Source organism: Martes martes (genome assembly GCF_963455335.1).
Source record: "Martes martes genome assembly, chromosome: 8".
Classification (NCBI taxonomy): domain Eukaryota; kingdom Metazoa; phylum Chordata; class Mammalia; order Carnivora; family Mustelidae; genus Martes; species Martes martes.
In genome coordinates this window covers 19792748-19811253 of record NC_137895.1, presented here as the reverse complement: position 1 = coordinate 19811253, position 18506 = coordinate 19792748, and the positions used below count along the sequence as shown (strand labels likewise).

At 38.2% G+C, this 18506-nt stretch overlaps 1 protein-coding gene across 2 annotated transcripts in view; it reads right to left on the bottom strand.

The window, feature by feature from the left end:
* Positions 1-634: 634 nt before the first annotated feature.
* The window catches only part of GNPTAB (N-acetylglucosamine-1-phosphate transferase subunits alpha and beta), a gene marked incomplete at its 5' end in the record, with an annotated part of 83985 nt that continues 66113 nt past the window's right edge, over positions 635-18506 (bottom strand). The window contains 3 exons of one of the 2 annotated variants that reach the window (XM_080811405.1): positions 635-708; positions 9241-9312; positions 15839-15929. In XM_080811405.1, the coding sequence (XP_080667531.1) occupies positions 661-708; positions 9241-9312; positions 15839-15929 (211 nt within the window). In that variant the 3' untranslated portion in view covers positions 635-660. Of the gene's footprint in view, positions 709-6715; positions 9313-15838; positions 15930-18506 lie in introns of those variants that run through there. The other variant, XM_080811406.1, reaches the window with a different exon arrangement.

The window sequence follows — 18506 nt, the reverse complement described above, 5'->3', positions numbered from 1 at the left end:
CACCTAGAAACCCAGTCACATGTAGACACCTAACAGCAGGTACAATGTTATTCAAGGAGAAACTCATAAAAATGGTTTAAAACATGAAATGAAAATTTAGAACAAAATTAAATTAGGCTCTGCCACTTATTAACTGTGAGACCTTGGGCAAATTACTTGACCTTTCTAAGCCTCTCTTTCTTTCTTCACTAATATAAGGGGTGTAATGGTATTTATCTCTTAGAAATTTGGATTTTAAAAAGTGAAATAAGGCATAAAAACTATTAGTAGGCACTCAATAGCATATAGAAAGTACTCAGTAAACATAAGTTATCAACATTACCAATATCATGATGGTTATTTGCTGAATCACTGGTATACCATTTCCTGAATATCAAACATGAATGCTACCAGTGGCAGACATATTAAATAATATAGAAATTTAAAGTTTTATTAATAAAAATTAGAATTCATATTTTATTAACAAGTACAGATTTAGGGATGGAAAATATGTTTTTTTTTTAATGAGACTTACTCAGAAGATACAAAATGTCACAAGGCATTTTTGAGTCTTTAAGGATGTATTTCTCAAAAAAGATCTAAGAAGTCCACAGCTATTCGATCAAAAAGAAGACTGCTTGCATAGACTGGTTTAGAAGGACTCTGTGGTGGTCACTGCTCTCACAGTTTTGAGGCCAGTCTCTCACATGTTGTCCCATCCGATTCTGTCTGTAATAGGCAAATTATGTGATTTTATTAAGTGTAGTGAGGTGACACTCTTTGCACATCAAACAGAACTTTGTAAACATCCTTTTTAGCCAGGGATCTCTTTCCTTTCAAGTGCCCTTAAAAGAGCCTCATGGCAGCTGCCCGCTCTCTCCCACTACCTCTCTAGCTTGTTTCTACAGTACGCCTCTTCCCTATTTTTCCTTTTTCCTGTTGCCCTGGATCTTCCCTTTTGGGTCACTCTATTACTCTCTTTTGTAAACAACATCACTTTCTCATGTTCCTGTTGTATCCACCTTATAATTACAGTCACCAAAACAAAGGAGCTTCGTTAGAAATTTTGAAAGGAAAAGGAAAAAAAAAGTTTGAAAGAGACAAGATTATAGTTAACTTAGTTGATATTTTTGCAATCGCAGAAAAAAAAAGTATAACTTAGAAAGTTAATTTTCTAGACAGTTGTCCCCAAGCATCCTTAACATCTCCTTCTTGGTCTCCCCCTGTTCACTTACTGAACACAGTGGCATTTGGCACAGTCTTCTCACCCCAACTCTTGCCCTCATCTTTTGACCTCTCAAATTTCTAAAGGTTCTCATCTAAAATGACCTGCCCCTGCACTCCATTTAAAGTCCCCTAACTCTTATGGCCACACCTGAAGCTGCTCCACCCTCATAATTCCCCTGTCAGATATCCTAGTCTCAAACCACTATGTCCCACCTTTCCAGCTCAGTCTCATCTGTTCACACTATAAATACATGCCAATCTTCTCCAGACTTTCAGTCCATTACCGTTTGAACTTTTCCTTTCTCCATGAGCTGCCCTCTTGTCTTTGATTCAAATTCCATTAGTTCAGTCAGTCTCATGCAAATAACAACCTGTACTTTCACTGCATTTGTCTGGCAAAATGTTATTTCTGCAAACACTCAACTGTCTTCCACTGTGCTACCTACCCTCACTCTGGTGCCTCTGAAGAAAACCATACAAAGGAACAAATTTGTGGCACTTTTATTTTGAGTTCCAGCCTCAGTTGGGCCCTCAGCTTTGCCCTAAATTCTCCCATTTCCCCTGTGGCAACTCATTGTCCCCAGCCCTTTCTACTCTATCCAACCTTGAACACTAACACTTTCCCTTCACACTTAGTATTTAACAATCCCATTTTTTTTTCCCCCTGAGGGAGTAGTTCACACTGAAACCCCCAAAACTTCTGCCATCAGAGCTACAGCCTACCTGGGTCTGAGTCCTCTTGTCTTTTAAGAATCTTACATTATTCATTCTTTCTCTCCCTTTCTCTGCTCTATCCCTCCCATTAACATTTACAAATATTCTAATATCTCAGAACTTTAAATATTCCTGGGCCTTAATTCTGAACAATTACTCCCCTACGTCTTTCTCTTAGCCATCAAAATTCTAGAAAGAATTATCTAAGCTTGTTGCCTCAAATTCCTTTCCTTCCAAATACCTTTAAACCACACTAAACCACCTTTGGTCCTTTCTACTTTAAAACTGTACTCACTCTAAAGTGACCAGTGACTTCCATATTGCTAAATCAAATGCATGTTCTCTGGTCTTAATCTCATTTGACTTTCAGCTAGTCAAACTGTTAACCACTTTTTCCCCCTTCTTCATTCTGTCTTCCTTTGGCTTCTGTAGCTACAGATTATCTTGATATCCTCCTATTCTGGCAGTTTCTTAGTATCTTTGTTAACTCTTCCTTCTTCAATGGGCCCTCAGATGTTGGAGTTCTCCACGACTTGTTTTACTTAGTTCTCAATTTGTATTCTTTCTCTAAGTGTTTTCATACATACATGGCTTCAAATACAAGAGTTTCTCAAAGTGTGGTACATGGGCCATCATGTGTCAGGATCACTAGCAGAAGATGAAGTGGGGAAATGTGGGTTGGGGGTAGGGGAAAGGGGTGTTAAAATGCAGATTCCTAGGCCCCGTGGTAGACCTACCAAATTAACTCTGTGGGTAAGGACTGGGAATCTGCATTTTAAATAATTCTCCACGTCTTGCTCATACTGACTCAAGTTTGGAACCACTAACTTGATTTGCTACATTAACAAGAACAGCTCAACATCTCCATCTGGTGACATACTAACACCAATGCCTTATTTTCTCAAACGTTAGGAAACTTAAAAAATATGAAAACCAGAAAGGAAATAAGAAACGGAAGATAAGAATGATCGATCTGCCCCATGAGTAATCAAGATTAGATTATGTTATCTTTTGGCTTTTCTAGCTCCAAATGAAAACTCATCTTTATTCATAGGTTTCAAACTTTAATCCTTATCCAACTAAATAAAAACACAAGAATTGAAATAATTGTTTCATCACATGATGTCTCTTAAAATGGAACCGAGGACACCTTACGGATTTTCAAAGTTAGCTTTCCCTTGATTAGCTAATAAAAAGCATTCTACTTTCCACTAAAAATTTAACATGGGTCATTATAATTTTATCTAAAATGTATTGTTAAATTGTTATCTTAGTTAAGGTAATAAACATTCATTGTAAAACAATTTATAGAAGATAAATAATTAATGAAAGAAATGCAGTTCACTCATAATCTCACTACCAAGATATAATAGTTAAATTTGGGGTATTATTTCATTTTTTCTGTGCATGAATGGATTTTTCCACTGGATAATTTGAAAATATTTTTTCAAATTGTACTTGACTTAATTTGCTACCAGCTCTGCAATTCTTTTCCTTTTCTTTCCTTAAGAGCGAGAGCAGGTGGGGGAGGGGTGTGTGTGCTAGAGGGAGAGGAAGAGAGGAGTCTTAAGCAGGCTCTGTGCCCAGCATGGATCCCAATGCAGGGTTCGATCTCATGACCCGGTGATCATGACCTTAGCCAAAATCAAGAGTCAGATACTTAACTGACTCAGCTACCCATGTGTCCCAATTTTTTTCCTATTTTTAATCATGTTTTATTAGTTGTATCTAAGGTTTAGCAAACAAAGGCCTCAGGGTTTTATTGAATTTGATTATACTTTGATTGCTTAAAGTCTCAGGTAAAGTTATATAGTATTGGCATATTGGTATATAATATATGTAATATTGGTATATAATATACATATTATAATGTATTATAATAATTATAAGGTATATATTCATATTAATGTATATAATGTATATTATATTAGTATATAATAGTATTGGTATATAATATTAGATGTATAACAATTTAATATTTACATATACTACAAAGTGATCAACACAGTAAGTCTAGTTACTGTCACCATAAAATTGATTCAATTCACCCTTTCACATACCCAACCCACTTCCCCTCTGATAACCACCAGTCTGTTCTCTGTACCTATGAGGGCTTTTTTTCCATATTCAATATACAAGTAACATCATATGGTATTTATCTTTCTCTGACTTATCTCACTTAGCCTCATACTCGTAAGGTCCATCCATGCTCTCACAAATTGCAAGATCTCCTTCTTGTGTAAATGTACCACATCATCAAAACAGTATGGAGGTTCCTCAAAAAATTAAAAATAGAACTACCCTATGAGCCAGCAATTGCACTCTTATTTACTCAAAGGATACAAAAATACAGATTCAAAGGAATACATGTACCCCAATGTTGATAACAGCATTATCAACAATAGCCAAACTATGGAAAGAGCCCAAGTGTCCAGTTACTGATGAATGGATAAAGGGGTGTGTGTGTGTATACATATACAATGGAATATTATTTAGCCATCAAAAAGAATGAAATCTTGCCATTTGCAACAACATGGTTGGAACTAGAGTGTATTATGCTAAGTGAAGTAAGTCAGAGAAAGACAAATACCATAGGATTTCTCTCGTGTGGAATTTAAGAAACAAACAAGATGAACATAGTGGAAGGGAAGGAAAAATAAGATGAAAACAGAGAGGAAGGCAAACAATAAGAGTTGCTTAACTATAGAGAACAAACTGAGGGTTGCTGAAGGGGAAATGGGTGGGAGGATATGCTAAATGTATAGACATTCATGGAGGGCACTTGTGATGAGCATTGGGTGTTACATTTAAGCAATGAATTACTAAATTCTACTTCTGAAACCAACATGACACTGTATGTTAACTTGAATTTAAGTAAGAACTTGGAAAAAAAATTAGAAAAAATATATATACCACATCATCTTTATCCATCCATCCATCCATCAACAGACAGGTTTCCATATCTTGGCTATTATAAATAATGCTTGAATGAACTCAGTGCTGATTCTTAGAAGACATTAATACTCCTCCATATTTGCTCATTTACTCTGTTACCTGGATTCCTGACAAAATGTCCTCTCATTTTCTTTAGTAACCAGTGGTGTAGAATCTTGTCAAGGTCATTTGACATTCCTTCTTTGCTTATTCATTGTTTCAAAGAACTAAGGTGATAGTCTCTTAGAAAACTTTCTAGTAGATGAACTAATGATGGACTCACACCTTGAGGTATCAGTGGGAGTTTAATGGATAGATAAGCAAGGAAAAGACAGGTCAACCAATAAGAATAGCATCTGTGAGGATACAGAGGGATAAAAGTGTGTAACATGTTTCGGAAAATGCAGTGTGGCTGGCACAGTGTGTGGCCAGCACAGTGTGTGGCCATGGGTGAGACTGGCAGGGGAGGAAAAGCATAAGGAGGATCAGAGAGACAACTTGGGACCAATTGTGAACTATAATAACCATAATTGTGAACCATTTATGGAGCATTTATTATGTGCCAGGTACTGTACTGATGCTTTGCAAACATTTCTTTGAGTCTTTTCAATAATGAAAAATTTGTAAGGTTCACGGTATCCTAATGAATAAATTTGATTTTTCTAATTTTTTTTCAAGTATGGCAGCTTCCCTTCAACTTAAGTATTTAATCCAGGAACTTGGTCTTCCACATTAACCCAAACTTTATTATGTGAAGCTCGTATTTTTGTCAGGCCAGTACTCCTCTCCTCCCCTCCTTCTTTGGTAAAAGTCCATCTCCCTGGCTATAAAAGTGGGCACAAATCACATTAATTCATCTCCAACAGCTTCCTCCCTCTCTGAGAGATGTGAGTCAGGAGCTGCCACAACACCACTGTGGGCAGAAAAGCTGACATATGGAGGTAGGGATGGGCTGTGTTGAGCAACAGTCGCGCAGTGTATCTGCCTCCTCCACCCTTGTTTTTCTTTTTGTCCCTTGCATTCCGAGTGTATCTTAGTGGCTAAGAGTTAATTCTGGAGACATTTGGGTCAAAAGCTGGCATTGCCACTTAATAGTTATAGACCTTGGGCAAGCCACTTAAACTAGCTAGGCCCCAGTGGCAAAATGTGGAACGTGGTGAGAATGAAATGGCATTATGAATTTAAGTCATTTAGCACACACAATGTGTTCACTAAGATGTAGGGCAAGTGGAAGAAGGAGCAGTTAGATTGACAAGAAGCCCACTCACCTCCCCTTAACAACAATTGAAACTTTGTACTCCTGTCCCCATGAAATTGGGATTTACTTTAAAATACATCAACAAAGAGAAATAAAGAATAGAGCAAAAGATGTGCCAAATCTTGATAACAGTTGAGCAGATGAGTCACTGTGCTAGACTCTACTTTTAAATTTTTTTATAATCTTTTTTGAAGAAAGCTTCCTTGAGAATACCATGCAGTTTCTCTTTTCAGTCCTGCTGATATAAACTGCATTGATTTTCAAATGTTGGATCCACCTTGCATTCCTGCAGTAGACATAGTTTGATCAATAAAGAGTTGTTCCTTTGAAGGACTTAAGAATCTGGCTTGTTAGTTTTCATATGGGATTCTTGAGACAGATGGCCTGTGGTTTCCCTCTCTAATTCTAACTGTGCCAACCTTTGGTGTGGGGCTGTGTTCACCTCAATGGATGAATTAGATGGTGTATTCCTTTGTTTTCTACACTCTGGAGGAATTTTTGTGGGATTGGTGCTATCTCTTCCTTAAGTAATTTAACCTCAGTTATAATTACACTTTCCTTTTAAATCCTTGAGCTGTTATTCATTAGACTGCATACTTTTTTGTATATGTAGAAATGATTTTAAAAATACTTCAAGAAAGTAGGCAAAAAACCACTTTTTTAAAAAAATGAGAATATGTGTAACTTTCTTAACTAAGTGCAAAGTAATCATTTATTTCATCCTAATGACTACACTAAAAACCTCACCTGTGGTCTGGACAGCAATCCTTTACCTACAAACTTTCATCACTACCATCATCACTACTGACATTACCAGGCAGGAGTAACTTCCCAGACACTGTGCTAGCAGTACTACATATATCATTTCTTTTAATCATCACCGTATGCCTATTAGTAGATACTAGTTACTGCCTCCCACATTTTAGGAGAAAGTCAAATTGTGGCAAACAATGTCCAGGATCTTGGACTCAAACTCCAAAAGTCTGACTGCAAAGAGTATGCTCTTCACCCACTCATGCCTGTATGCATGGAGAGGCAGCACAGCCTGGCAGGGATGGGAAAAGAGACCTAATCAGGGCTCCAACCTACCTCTGCCTCTAACTGGCTGTGAGATCTTAGAAAAATCACATCATCTTCCTTGCCCTTGTGTCTTTGATTACAGAATGCAGGGTGTTGTCCAGGAAGTTATTTTCAAACCCTACGTGAAGGTAGGCCTGGGAGTTTGGAGGTATCACCTGAGGTCAAGCAGGACAAGGAGCTTTTCCTTTGTCTATATTACATATTGGCCTTTTGTAGAATTTGATTTAATGGTTCTGAGGCTTTAAGATTTTGAAACCATCTGACTACTCTTCAACTTCTGAAATTCTTCTGTTCCAGTGATTCTACAGAATCACTACAGAGTCATTTAGATGAATGATTCTACGAATATTCTATGATTCTATTTTCTATCCTATTAAGCTCTAAATTAGATCTAACCACAGAAATGCCCAACACACCCAAATGTTAATTTCTCTATAATTTTTCTATAATAAATTCTTCACATTTAGAATGATACCCAGATACCTCCTCAACTTTTACCATAGGATAAATCCCATTTAGAATTTATGTCTCATGTAACATGACACTCCCCAGTATGTTATAGTACTACTCTCTCCTTACATTACTTTCCATTTATGTTCAGTTGTGTTCAGTACAGATGCTGATATACTGTACAAGCCCTCAAGTAATTGCAGAATATGGATAACAATAAACTCATTCCTCAAAAGTTTAAAAATCAAAGCATCAGACAAAATGTAAATTTTTGAGACTTCACATTTTGAAATACATAACACTTATAGCACAAACACACTATTTACATCACAAGTTCTTTTTACAAAATGTGTGTTGAAAGAATACTGTTTGATATCATGATCTTAAAATACCTGTTAGAGTTCAAAACGGACTTAATGGAATCTAATCTCCAGAAATCCACCATATGATGATGTAAATAAAAGCTGAACATCAGGGCTTACTCATACATAAAAATACGAATTCTCTATCCCAGTGGTCAGCAAACAATGGCCTGTGGGCCAAATCCAGCTGGTAGCCTGTTTTTGTACAGCTGCAAGCTAAACATGGTTTTTTGACATTTTTAAAAGTTAAAAAAAAAAAAACACTAAAACTAAACAATAAAGAATATGCAACAGAGACACCTGTGGCCTGCAAATATTTACTATGTGACTTTACAGAAAGTTTGCTGACCTCTGCATTATATGAAACCAGCTGAAAGAGCTAGCTACTAGAATATACTGAGCATTTAAAAAAAAAACCACTATAATGTACCAGTACCAGCAGCACTACTCATTTCTAAAATGAGGCACTTCTGTTTGAATATGTACATTTCCGAAACATAATTACATCTGGAAGGTAGCTCTGCTACTTAACCCTAGCCCTTTGTAATTAGGCCTCTGCATGAAATCACATTCTTAGGCGCTGAAGTAAACAAGCACAAAGTACTTCAGCTGTCAGTCATTGATCTCATCAGTAGTTTGACCACTTATGGTCTTAAATGTTAATAGAATCCATAATTTAGGTATTGCCAATAGAAGGTGATATTGTTGCATTATTTAAATAACATAGATAAAAACACGTTTAGATATCCCAACTCATTATTTTCAGAAGTAAGGGTTAACTAGTTAACTTAGTAGCTACTTATTTTAAAAATAGGAAATGGAAAAAACAAAAACAAAAAACCCAAAAATGTAAAACTGCAGCAAAGGGCTTTAAAATGCAAAGACTGGGATCGCTTAGCAATGGTTCCCAAGCTGGCCTAGGCTTCTCATGTTAAAGTTAGTTGGAAATAGCTGCTATGGGAACTTGGCAGTTTTATCTTGTCAGATTTTTCATAAAAAGAACGATGGGTCCATGAGCAAATGCTTTAAAAGTAAAACCAGGTCAGAGCTGCTCAACACACAAAAGTTTTCCATGTCTTGGTTAAACAATCCCTGGTCAGTAGGCTACATTCATGCCACAAAACAAGTATTGTACTGGATGCTTCCTTCCATCATGAAGACATCTCTATGATGCCGAGTTTCAAAATGCTCAGTGAATGCTGAGGTAGATGATTTTCAAACGAAGATCTTCTATACCCTGATTCGATCAGGACTAGCTTCTTTCTGTATCCTCCTCCTGGGAAATATCTTCCGCTTAAGTGCAATTAACTAGATAATCAAAACAGAAAATAAATTTTAATTCTGAATGTTGACAAACTTTAAACTTAAAGTCCTATGACCTCAATCATTTCCACAATCTTCTACATTAAAAAAAAAAAAAACAATAAACAAAAATAGAGCAAACAAGTCTCCATCATTCCTCCCCAAAATAAAACCAACCACTACTTTCATTATAGGGTCAATATGCCTAAATATATGCCCACAAAATATTTAAACACACAAGGACTAAAATTATTTTGGCCCATAAAGACCTTTTAACTACATATTTTTACACATATTTACTTTTCTTTTCAACCTTCAAATTTATTTAATTTTATTTTTTTAACATATAATGTATTAATTGTTTCAGGGGTACAGGTCTGTGAATCATCAGTTCTACACAATTCACAGCACTCACTGTAGCACATACCCTTTCCAATGTCCTTAATCCAGTGACTCTACCCCTCCCCCTTCTCCTGCCCCCAGCAACCCTCAATTTGTTCCCTGAGATTAAGAGTCTCTTATGGTTTGTCTTCCTGCCTGGTCCCATCTTGTTTCACCTTTTCCCTCCCTTTCCCCCCTAACCCCCACCCTGCCCCTCAAATTTCTCATATCAGAGAGATCATATGATAATTGTCTTTCTCTGATTGTCTTATTTCACTTAGCATAACACCCTCTAGTTCCATCCACATCGTCGTTGCAAATGACAAGATTTCAGGGGTTTTGATGGCTGCATAGTATTCCATTGTATATATATACCACTTCTTTATTGATTCCTCTATTAATGAACATCTAGGCTCTTTCCATAGTTTGGCTATTGCGGACATTGCTGCTATAAACATTCGAGTGCACGTGACCCTTCAGATCACTGCATTTGTATCTTTAGGGTAAATACCCAGTAGCGTAATTGCTGGGTCATAGCGTAGCTCTATTTTCGACTTTTTGAGGAAACTCCATACTGGTATGTTTTCCAGGGTGGCTGCACCAGTTTGCATTCCCACCAGTAATTTAGGCAGGTTCCCCTTTATCTGTATCCTCACCAAAAACCTGCCGTTTCCCGACTGGTTAATTTTAGCCATTCTGACTGGTGTGAGGTGGTATCTCATTGTGGGTTTGATTTGTATTTCCCTGATGCCAAGTGATGTGGAGCACTTTTTCATGTGTCTATTGGCCATCTGGATGTCTTCTTTGCAGAAATGTCTGTTCATGTCTTCTGCCCATTTCTTGATTTGATTATTTGTTCTTTGGGTGTTGAGTTTTATAAGTTTTTTTTTTTTTTAAGATTTTATTTATTTGACAGAGATCACAAGTAGACAGAGAGGCAGGAGGGGGAAGCAGGCTCCCCGCTGAGCAGAGCCCGATGCGGTGCTCAATCCCAGGACCCTGAGATCATGACCTGAGCTGAAGGCAGAGGTTTAACCTACTGAGCCACCCAGGCACCCCAAGTTTGATAAGTTCTTAATAGATTTTGGATATTAGCTCTTTATCTGGTATGTCATTTGCAAATACCTTCTCCCATTCTGCTGGCTATCTTTTGGTTTTGTTGACTGTTTCCTTTGTTGTGCAAAAGCTTTTGATCAGGATGAGTCTCAATAGTTCATTTTTGCCCTTCCTTCCCTTGCCTTTGGCGATGTCTCTAGGAAGAAGTTGCTGCAGCTGAGGTCTAAGAGATTGCTGCCTGTGTTCTCCTCAAGGATTTTGATGGATTCCTGTCTCATACGGAGGTCTTTCATCCACTTGAGGTCTGTTTTTGTGTGTGGTGTAAGGAAATGGTCCACTTTGATTCTTCCGCATGTGGCTGTCCAATTTTCCCAACACCATTTATTGAAGAGACTGTCTTTTTTCCACTGGACATTCTTTCCTGCTTTGTCAAAGATTAGTTGACCATAGAGTTGAGGGTCCATTTCTGGGCTCTCTATTCTGTTCCATTTATCTATGTGTCTATTTTTATGCCAGTACCATACTGTCTGGATAATTACAGCTTTGTATTATAGCTAGAAGTCTGCAATCGTGATGCCACCAACTTTGGTTTTCTTTTTCAACATTCCTCGGGCTATTCAGGGTCTTTTCTGATTCCATATAAATTTTAGGATTATTTTTTCCATTTCTTTGAATCAAATTGATGGTATTTTGATAGGGATTGCATAAACGTGTAGATTGCTCTATGCAGCATAGACATTTTCACAATATTTGTTCTTCCAATCCATGAACATGGAATGTTTTTCCATTTATTTCTGTCTTCCTCAATTTCTGAGTATAGATTCTTTGCCTCTTTGGTTAGGTTTATTCCTAGGTATCTTATGGTTTTGGGTGCAATTGTAAATGGGATCAACTCCTTCATTTCTCTTCCTTCTGTCTTGTTGTGGATAGAAATACAACCGATTTCTATAAATTTTATATCCTGACACTTTACTGAATTCCTGTATGAGTTCTAGCAGTTTTGGAGTGGAGTCTTTTGGGTTTTCCACATAAAGTATATCATCTGCAGAGTAGAGTTTAATGAATTTTTGCTGATTTGGAAGCCTTTTATTTCTTTTTGTTGTCTGACTGTTGAGGCTAGGACTTCTAGTACTATGTTGAATAGCGGTGGTGAAAGCGGACAGCCCTGCCGTGTTCCTGCCTTCAGAGGAAAAGCTTTCAGTTTTTCACCATTGAGAATGATATTCACTGTGGGTTTTCATAGATGGCTTTGATGATATTGAGGTATGTACCACCTATCCCTACACTGTGAAGAGTTCTTTTTTGTTTTGTTTTGTTTTTAAGACTTTATTTCTTTATCTGACAGATATCACAAGCAGGCAGAGAGGCAGGCAGAGAGAGAGGGAGAAGCAGGCTCCCCGACGAGCAGAGAGCCCGATGCAGGGCTCAATCCCAGGACCCTGAGATCATGACCCGAGCCGAAGGCAGAGGCTTTAACCCACTGGGCCACCCAGGCGCCCCAACTGTGAAGAGTTTTAATCAGGGAAGGCTGCTGTACTTTGTCAAATGCCTTTTCAGCATCTATTGAGGGTATCATATGGTTCCTGTTCTTTCTTTTATTAATGTCTTGTATCACATTGATTGACTGGATGTTGAACCAACCTTGCAACCCAGGAGTAAATCCCACATGGTTGTGGTGAATAATCCTTTTAATTGTACTGTTGGATCCTACTGGCTAGTATTTTGCTAAGAATTTTTGCATCCATGTTCATCATGGATATTGGTCTGTAATTCACCTTTTTGATGGGGTCTTTGGTTTTGAGATCAAGGTAATGCTGGCCTCATAAAATGAGTTTGGAAGTTTTCCTTCCATTTCTATTTTTTGGAACAGTTTCAGGAGAATAGGTGTTAATTCTTCTTTAAAAGTTTGGTAGAATTCCTGTGGGAAGCCACCTGGCCCTGGGCTTTTTGTTGGAAGATTTTTGATGACTGCTTCAATCTCCTTACTGATTATGGGTCTGTTCAGGTTTTCTGTTTCTTCCTGGTTCAGTTTTGGTAGTTTATGTGTCTCCAGGAATGTATCCATTTATTCCAGATTGTCAAATTTGCTGATGTATAGTTGCTCATAATATGTTCTTATAATTGTTTGTATTTCTTTGGTGTTGGTTGTGATCTTTCCTCTTTCATTCATGATTTTATTAATTTGGGTCCTTTCTCTTTTCTTCTTGGTAAGTCTGGCCAGGGGTTTATTGATCTTATTATTCCAAAGAACCAGCTCCTAGTTTCATTGATCTGTTCTATTGTTCTTTTGGTTTCTATTTCATTGATTTCTGCTCTGGTCTTTATTATTTCTCCTCTCCTGCTGGATTCAGGGTTTTTTTGCTCTTCTCCAGCTCCTTTAGGTGTAGGGTTAGGTTGTTTTTTTGAGACCTTTCTTGTTTCTTGAGAAAGGCTTGTATGGCTATATACTTTCTCTCAGGACCGCCTTTGCTGTATCCCAAAGATTTTGAACAGTTGTGTTTTCATTTTCATTTGTTTCCATGCATTTTTTAAATTCTTCTTTAATTTCCTGGTTGACCCATTCATTCTTTATTAGGATGCTCTTTAGCCTCCATGTGTTTCAGTTCTTTCCAACTTTCCTCTTGTGGTTGAATTCTAGTTTCAAAGCACTGTGGTCTGAAAATATGCAGGGAATGATCCCAATCTTTTGATACTGGTTGAGACCTGATTTGTGAGCCAGGATGGGATCTATTCCGGAGAATGTTCCATGTGCTCTAGAAAAGAAGGTGTATTCTGTTGCTTTGGGATGGAATGTTGTGACTATATCTGTGATGTCCATCTGGTCCAGTATATCATTTAAAGCCTTTATTTCCTTGTTGATCTTTTGCTTAGATGGTTCATCCATTTCAGTGAGGGGAGTGTTAAAGTGCCCTACTATTATTGTATTATTGTTGATGTGTTTCTTTGATTTTGATTTTGTTGTTAATTGGTTTATATAACTGGCTACTCCCATGTTAGGGGCATAGATATTTAAAATTGTTAGATCATCTTGTTGGACAGACCCTTTAAGTATGATATAGTGTCTTTCCTCATCTCTTATTATAGTCTTTGGCTTAATATCTAATTTATCTGATATAAGGATTGCCAGCCACCCCAGCTTTCTTTTGATGTCCATTAGCACGGTAAATTGTTTTCCACCCCCTCATTTTAAATCTGGAGGTGTCTTTGGGTCTAAAATGAGTTTCTTGTAGATAGCATATCGATGGGTCTTGTTTTTTTATCCATCCTGATACCCTGTGTCTTTTGATTGGGGCATTTAGCCCATTTACATTCAGAGTAACTACTGAAAGATATGAATTTAGTGCCATTGTATTGCCTGTAAGGTGACTGTTACTGTATATTGTCTCTGATCCTTTCTGGTGTGTTACTTTTAGGCTCTCTTTGCTTAGAGGACCCATTTCAATATTTCCTGTAGGGCTGGTTTGGTGTTTGCAAATTCTTTTCGCTTCTGTTTGTCCTGGAAACTTTTTATCTCTCCTATTTTCAATGACAGCCTAGCTGGATATAGTATTCTTGGCTGCATGTTTTTCTCGTTTAGTGCCTGAATATATCATGCCAGTCCTTTCTGGCCTGCCAGGTCTCTGTGGATAAGTCTCCTGCCAGTCTAATATTTTCTACCATTGTATGTTACAGACCTCTTGTCCCGAGCTGCTTTCAGGATTTACTCTTTGTCACTGAGACTTGTAAGAACAACAGGACAGAGAGAAAAAAGAATTTATTCTTTCCCTCTTTTCTCCCTCCTTGCCTCTCTGGTTCCCTTTTCTCTCTGGGTATAAGTGACACAGATAAAAGACTGGCACTCCTGTTACTTCCCACTGATATCAGCTGCTCCTTTCAGCCAACCTATCTTTTCTCCTCATCGCAGGCAGGCACACTGCTGACTCCTAATTCCTCAGTGACCTCTGTTCTAGAGCAGGGAGAGTTTTACTAGCCCGGAATAATGGCAACAAGAACAGAACTGATATTTGCTAGGAAGTGGATGAAGATTTAAACTGCAGTCCTGCTTACCTGCCCAATCTCCCATGTTTTATTTCCTTCCATTTACGGCAAGAAGCCCAGGCACTGTTTATTTCTAAAGTTCTCAATACTTCAGCCTCATTCTCCTTCCCAGTTTAAGTAAACTCAGTGCAAGTTTCCCATAATTGACAGCTAAAAAGGCTCCACTCAGCAGTCACCTCAGATGGAGGCTGAGGTGAGGTCTGCTTGCCCCAGGTAAGTCAGGTCAGCCCAGACACCATTCCCTTTCTCTTCAGACCATTTCATGCCTACACCAAGTAAGGATTCTATGGTCCCTTTCTTTTTACCTCACTAACCTCCCTTCTACTTCTGGGACTTCACCTGAAGGAGGCTGTGTGTATGTGCCTGCAAGGAGAGAAATTCCAGCAATTCAAAGGAAATGTAATTGGGAGAAATGTGAGCACAAAGGGGCACTGTCCACAGAAGAGTAGGAGGTCTGAAGATAAGTCACTGCAGTCACTTTTAGAAAGGTTGTAAGAAAAGAAAAATCGAAAAACCATACAAAATCAGTATCAGATGAGGATTCTAGGTGGGTCTTTTGGTTAGAAATAGAGGTGTTCAGTTTTACCTTGATGTCTACAAGTTAATCTACTGAGTTCCAGGTAAAAAGAATACTGGAAGTGCATCTAGAAGATTAATGAATAAAAGGCTATTATGTTTGCTGCCTGAATATTATGAAATCTGTTTGACATATTAACATCTGAGTTAGAAGCTAAAAGAAAAAATTAAAATTTTCCTGTGAATTCATACCACTTTTTAAAGAATCAGATATTCTTATACTAAAATATGTTTGGGGGCACCTGGGTGGCTCAATGGGTTAGGCCTCTGCCTTCAGCTCAGGTCATGATCTCAGGGTCCTGGGATCGAGCCCCGCATCAGGCTCTCTGTTCAGCAGGAAGCCTGCTTCCCCTTCTCTCTCTGCCTGCCTACTTGTGATCTCTCTCTATGTCAAATAAATAAATAAAAATATTTAAATACATACATACATACATAAATAATAAATAATGTTTGATCCCCACATAAAATATGTAAGACTTACCTGTTCAGCAAAAAATGAGAATATAGTAAACATAATCAATGTTGCCAGCACACAGTGAGTCCAAAACTTCAATTTGTCTCGATATGTTCTCCTGTTCAGAGAAAGAAGAAAGCAAATATGTAGTTCTGTGCATAGTCCCACTATATCAGAATTATTTATATAGTAGTTTAGCCTAAACTTGTGAAATACAAAAACATTGTCTGGAGGCAATTTGAAAATGTTAATACAATGTACATTTCCACATTAGATCAGATTTTTCATTACCTCATAGTAAATATTATATTTGAATTATAAAAGTTACCCAGGCAGAGGATAGGACATCAAAATAAAATTACTTTTAGCACTTAAACAAAAGTACACTTTCATTCATATCCATTTCTTCACAGTCACTTAATCAACACTTTCTCTGGATACAGACAGATAAACAAGAAGTTCTTACTCTAAACTGTTTGTAAGCGTGGGGAGTCAGACATGCAGATGACTAGCCATCAACAAAATGGACCAAAAATGTACTATCAAAAGCAAAGTCTTGTGGAAAAAGAGAGAAATGAGGAAAGCACCTCAAATTCGGTAATATTTCATATAAGCCTTGAAGCGGGGTGGGGGACCTTAAATGAAAGCATTTAGCCGAGTAAGGCAGTGAGCATCATAGAGGAGCAGGCTGAGTCCTGTAGAAATGAGTGAAGTCTGGCCTAGGGACATCAGGAAGAGAGCTAAAGAGAGCTAAAGCCATGGCAAGGCAGGTGGGCATAAACTGCCAGGTATTCTGGAAAAATATGCAATGGGGTTTGGACATAATACTCTAGTGGGAAAGTGTATGAAATGACAGGTGTGGGTGTATGTGTGACAACTGGGGTAAAAATGGTGGCCATCCGAAGGATGCATGTCAGCTGACCAGAGGCAACCAGGCAGCCAGTTGTGTTAGCCTGGGTATGAAAACATAATGAAGACAAGTGAGAGAAAGAAAACAAGCAACAGAAGAGATAATCTAAGAGTAGAATCAACTGGACTAGAAGATGGGATATTGGGGTTAGAGGCAGTAGAGCAGTTTCCTCATCTGTACTGTGAAAGTAATAATTTATTATGAAGACTAAACATATGCTTAACATAAGGCTTAGAAGATATTCTAATAGCCATCAATGCAGGCCTCTGTGCTGAGTTCCAGATTCTCTTTTACAGCTTATCTTGTAGTAGATGTCTCTACTTCAAGTCCCATATTGATAATAGTACCTCTATTTTCCTCCTGAATTTCCTATGTCTCATAACAAGATCACAACTAGCGCAGTTAGTTCTAACGTCTAGGAGAAGATATTCAGAATCGATATGTAATTTAGAGAGCTAAGAAGCCAGAAGCTGTAATACAGCTAAGCTGTCCCAGCAACCAGAGAACCTGATAATAGCTGGAGGTTCCCTCAGCCATTCATCCATTGGACATGTACTATGTGCTAGAAAGGCACTGTGCATTCAGAGAAGAGTCAGACACCATCTCTGCCCATGAAGAGAGCTTATAGTCAATAAGGAGGGGCAAACGCACCAAACAGACTGCCGTGCAGTGTAGAAAGTGTTATACCCAAGGAAGGAGAACAGGAAGAAAGCCTATTGGGAAACCAGAGAAAGGTGACAGGGGACTCAACCACAATGTCATGAAAGGAAAGAGAAAAAGTGAAGTTTCTAGAAGGCAAGGCGGTAGTGGAAGCCCAGCAGTAAGAAAGGACACAGATGCTGAATAGGATGGAGAAAATGAAGCCCCCCAGTTCAGGGAATTACACCTGATTCATCTTATTTGTGTAACACAGAAATCAAAGTCCTCTCAAACTATTATTAAGCCCACTCCTTTCTTACTCAGTTGGGCCCTTGAAGATAAATGTAGTCACAAACTGGATTTGGGGAGTTAACACTTGAAACCATCCAGAGATCTTTTTCCTCTGAGCTAAATAAAACAAAGTAAAAATGAGAAACCATTCCTAGAAGATAAGACCCACAATTTAGTAGTAACTTCTTCTTTTGAAAATAAAAATACACAGCTATTAGCAATATACATGCTAATGGGCTCACTTACCAAACTCCAATACACCAAAGAGTTCTAGTTGCCAAGGTTGCTAATTTCCTCCCTCTAATCGCTCCCAATTCTGTCTTCTGCTTTCTCTCTATTCCCTGAGCTGTGGTCCTTGGTTCACACCCTGTTTCAGAGCTCCTGAAATGCTTAATACTTGTCTCCCTGCTTCCAGATTCCAGATAACACTGCCTCACCAGTTACCTTTCCAAATCATGTGGATTTGGATTGTGATCATCCAAGCCTAATCACTACAAACATCTAAAAAAATTTTCTCTTGGGAAACCCCATTCTCTAAAGAAAAGTCAATTCAGGTAGAGCCCTTCACAAACTCTCCTTTTGCTCTCCAGGCACTCTCTTTTACAACCCTATGCCTTGTACATGCCATTTCTTCTACCAGGAATGTCTCTTCTACTTGGGAAAGTCCTTTTCATAATTCAAAACCAAGTCCAAATGGTGCCTTCCCCTAAGAGAACTGGCTGCTCCCTCATTCATACTCCAGTAGCACTGAACCCTGTCAGAGCACTTGATACCACAACTATCTGCCTGAAGCCTGTCTCCCTGCAAGGACTAAGGGCCTCAAAACCTGGTACCATACTCCTTTCATCTATGTAT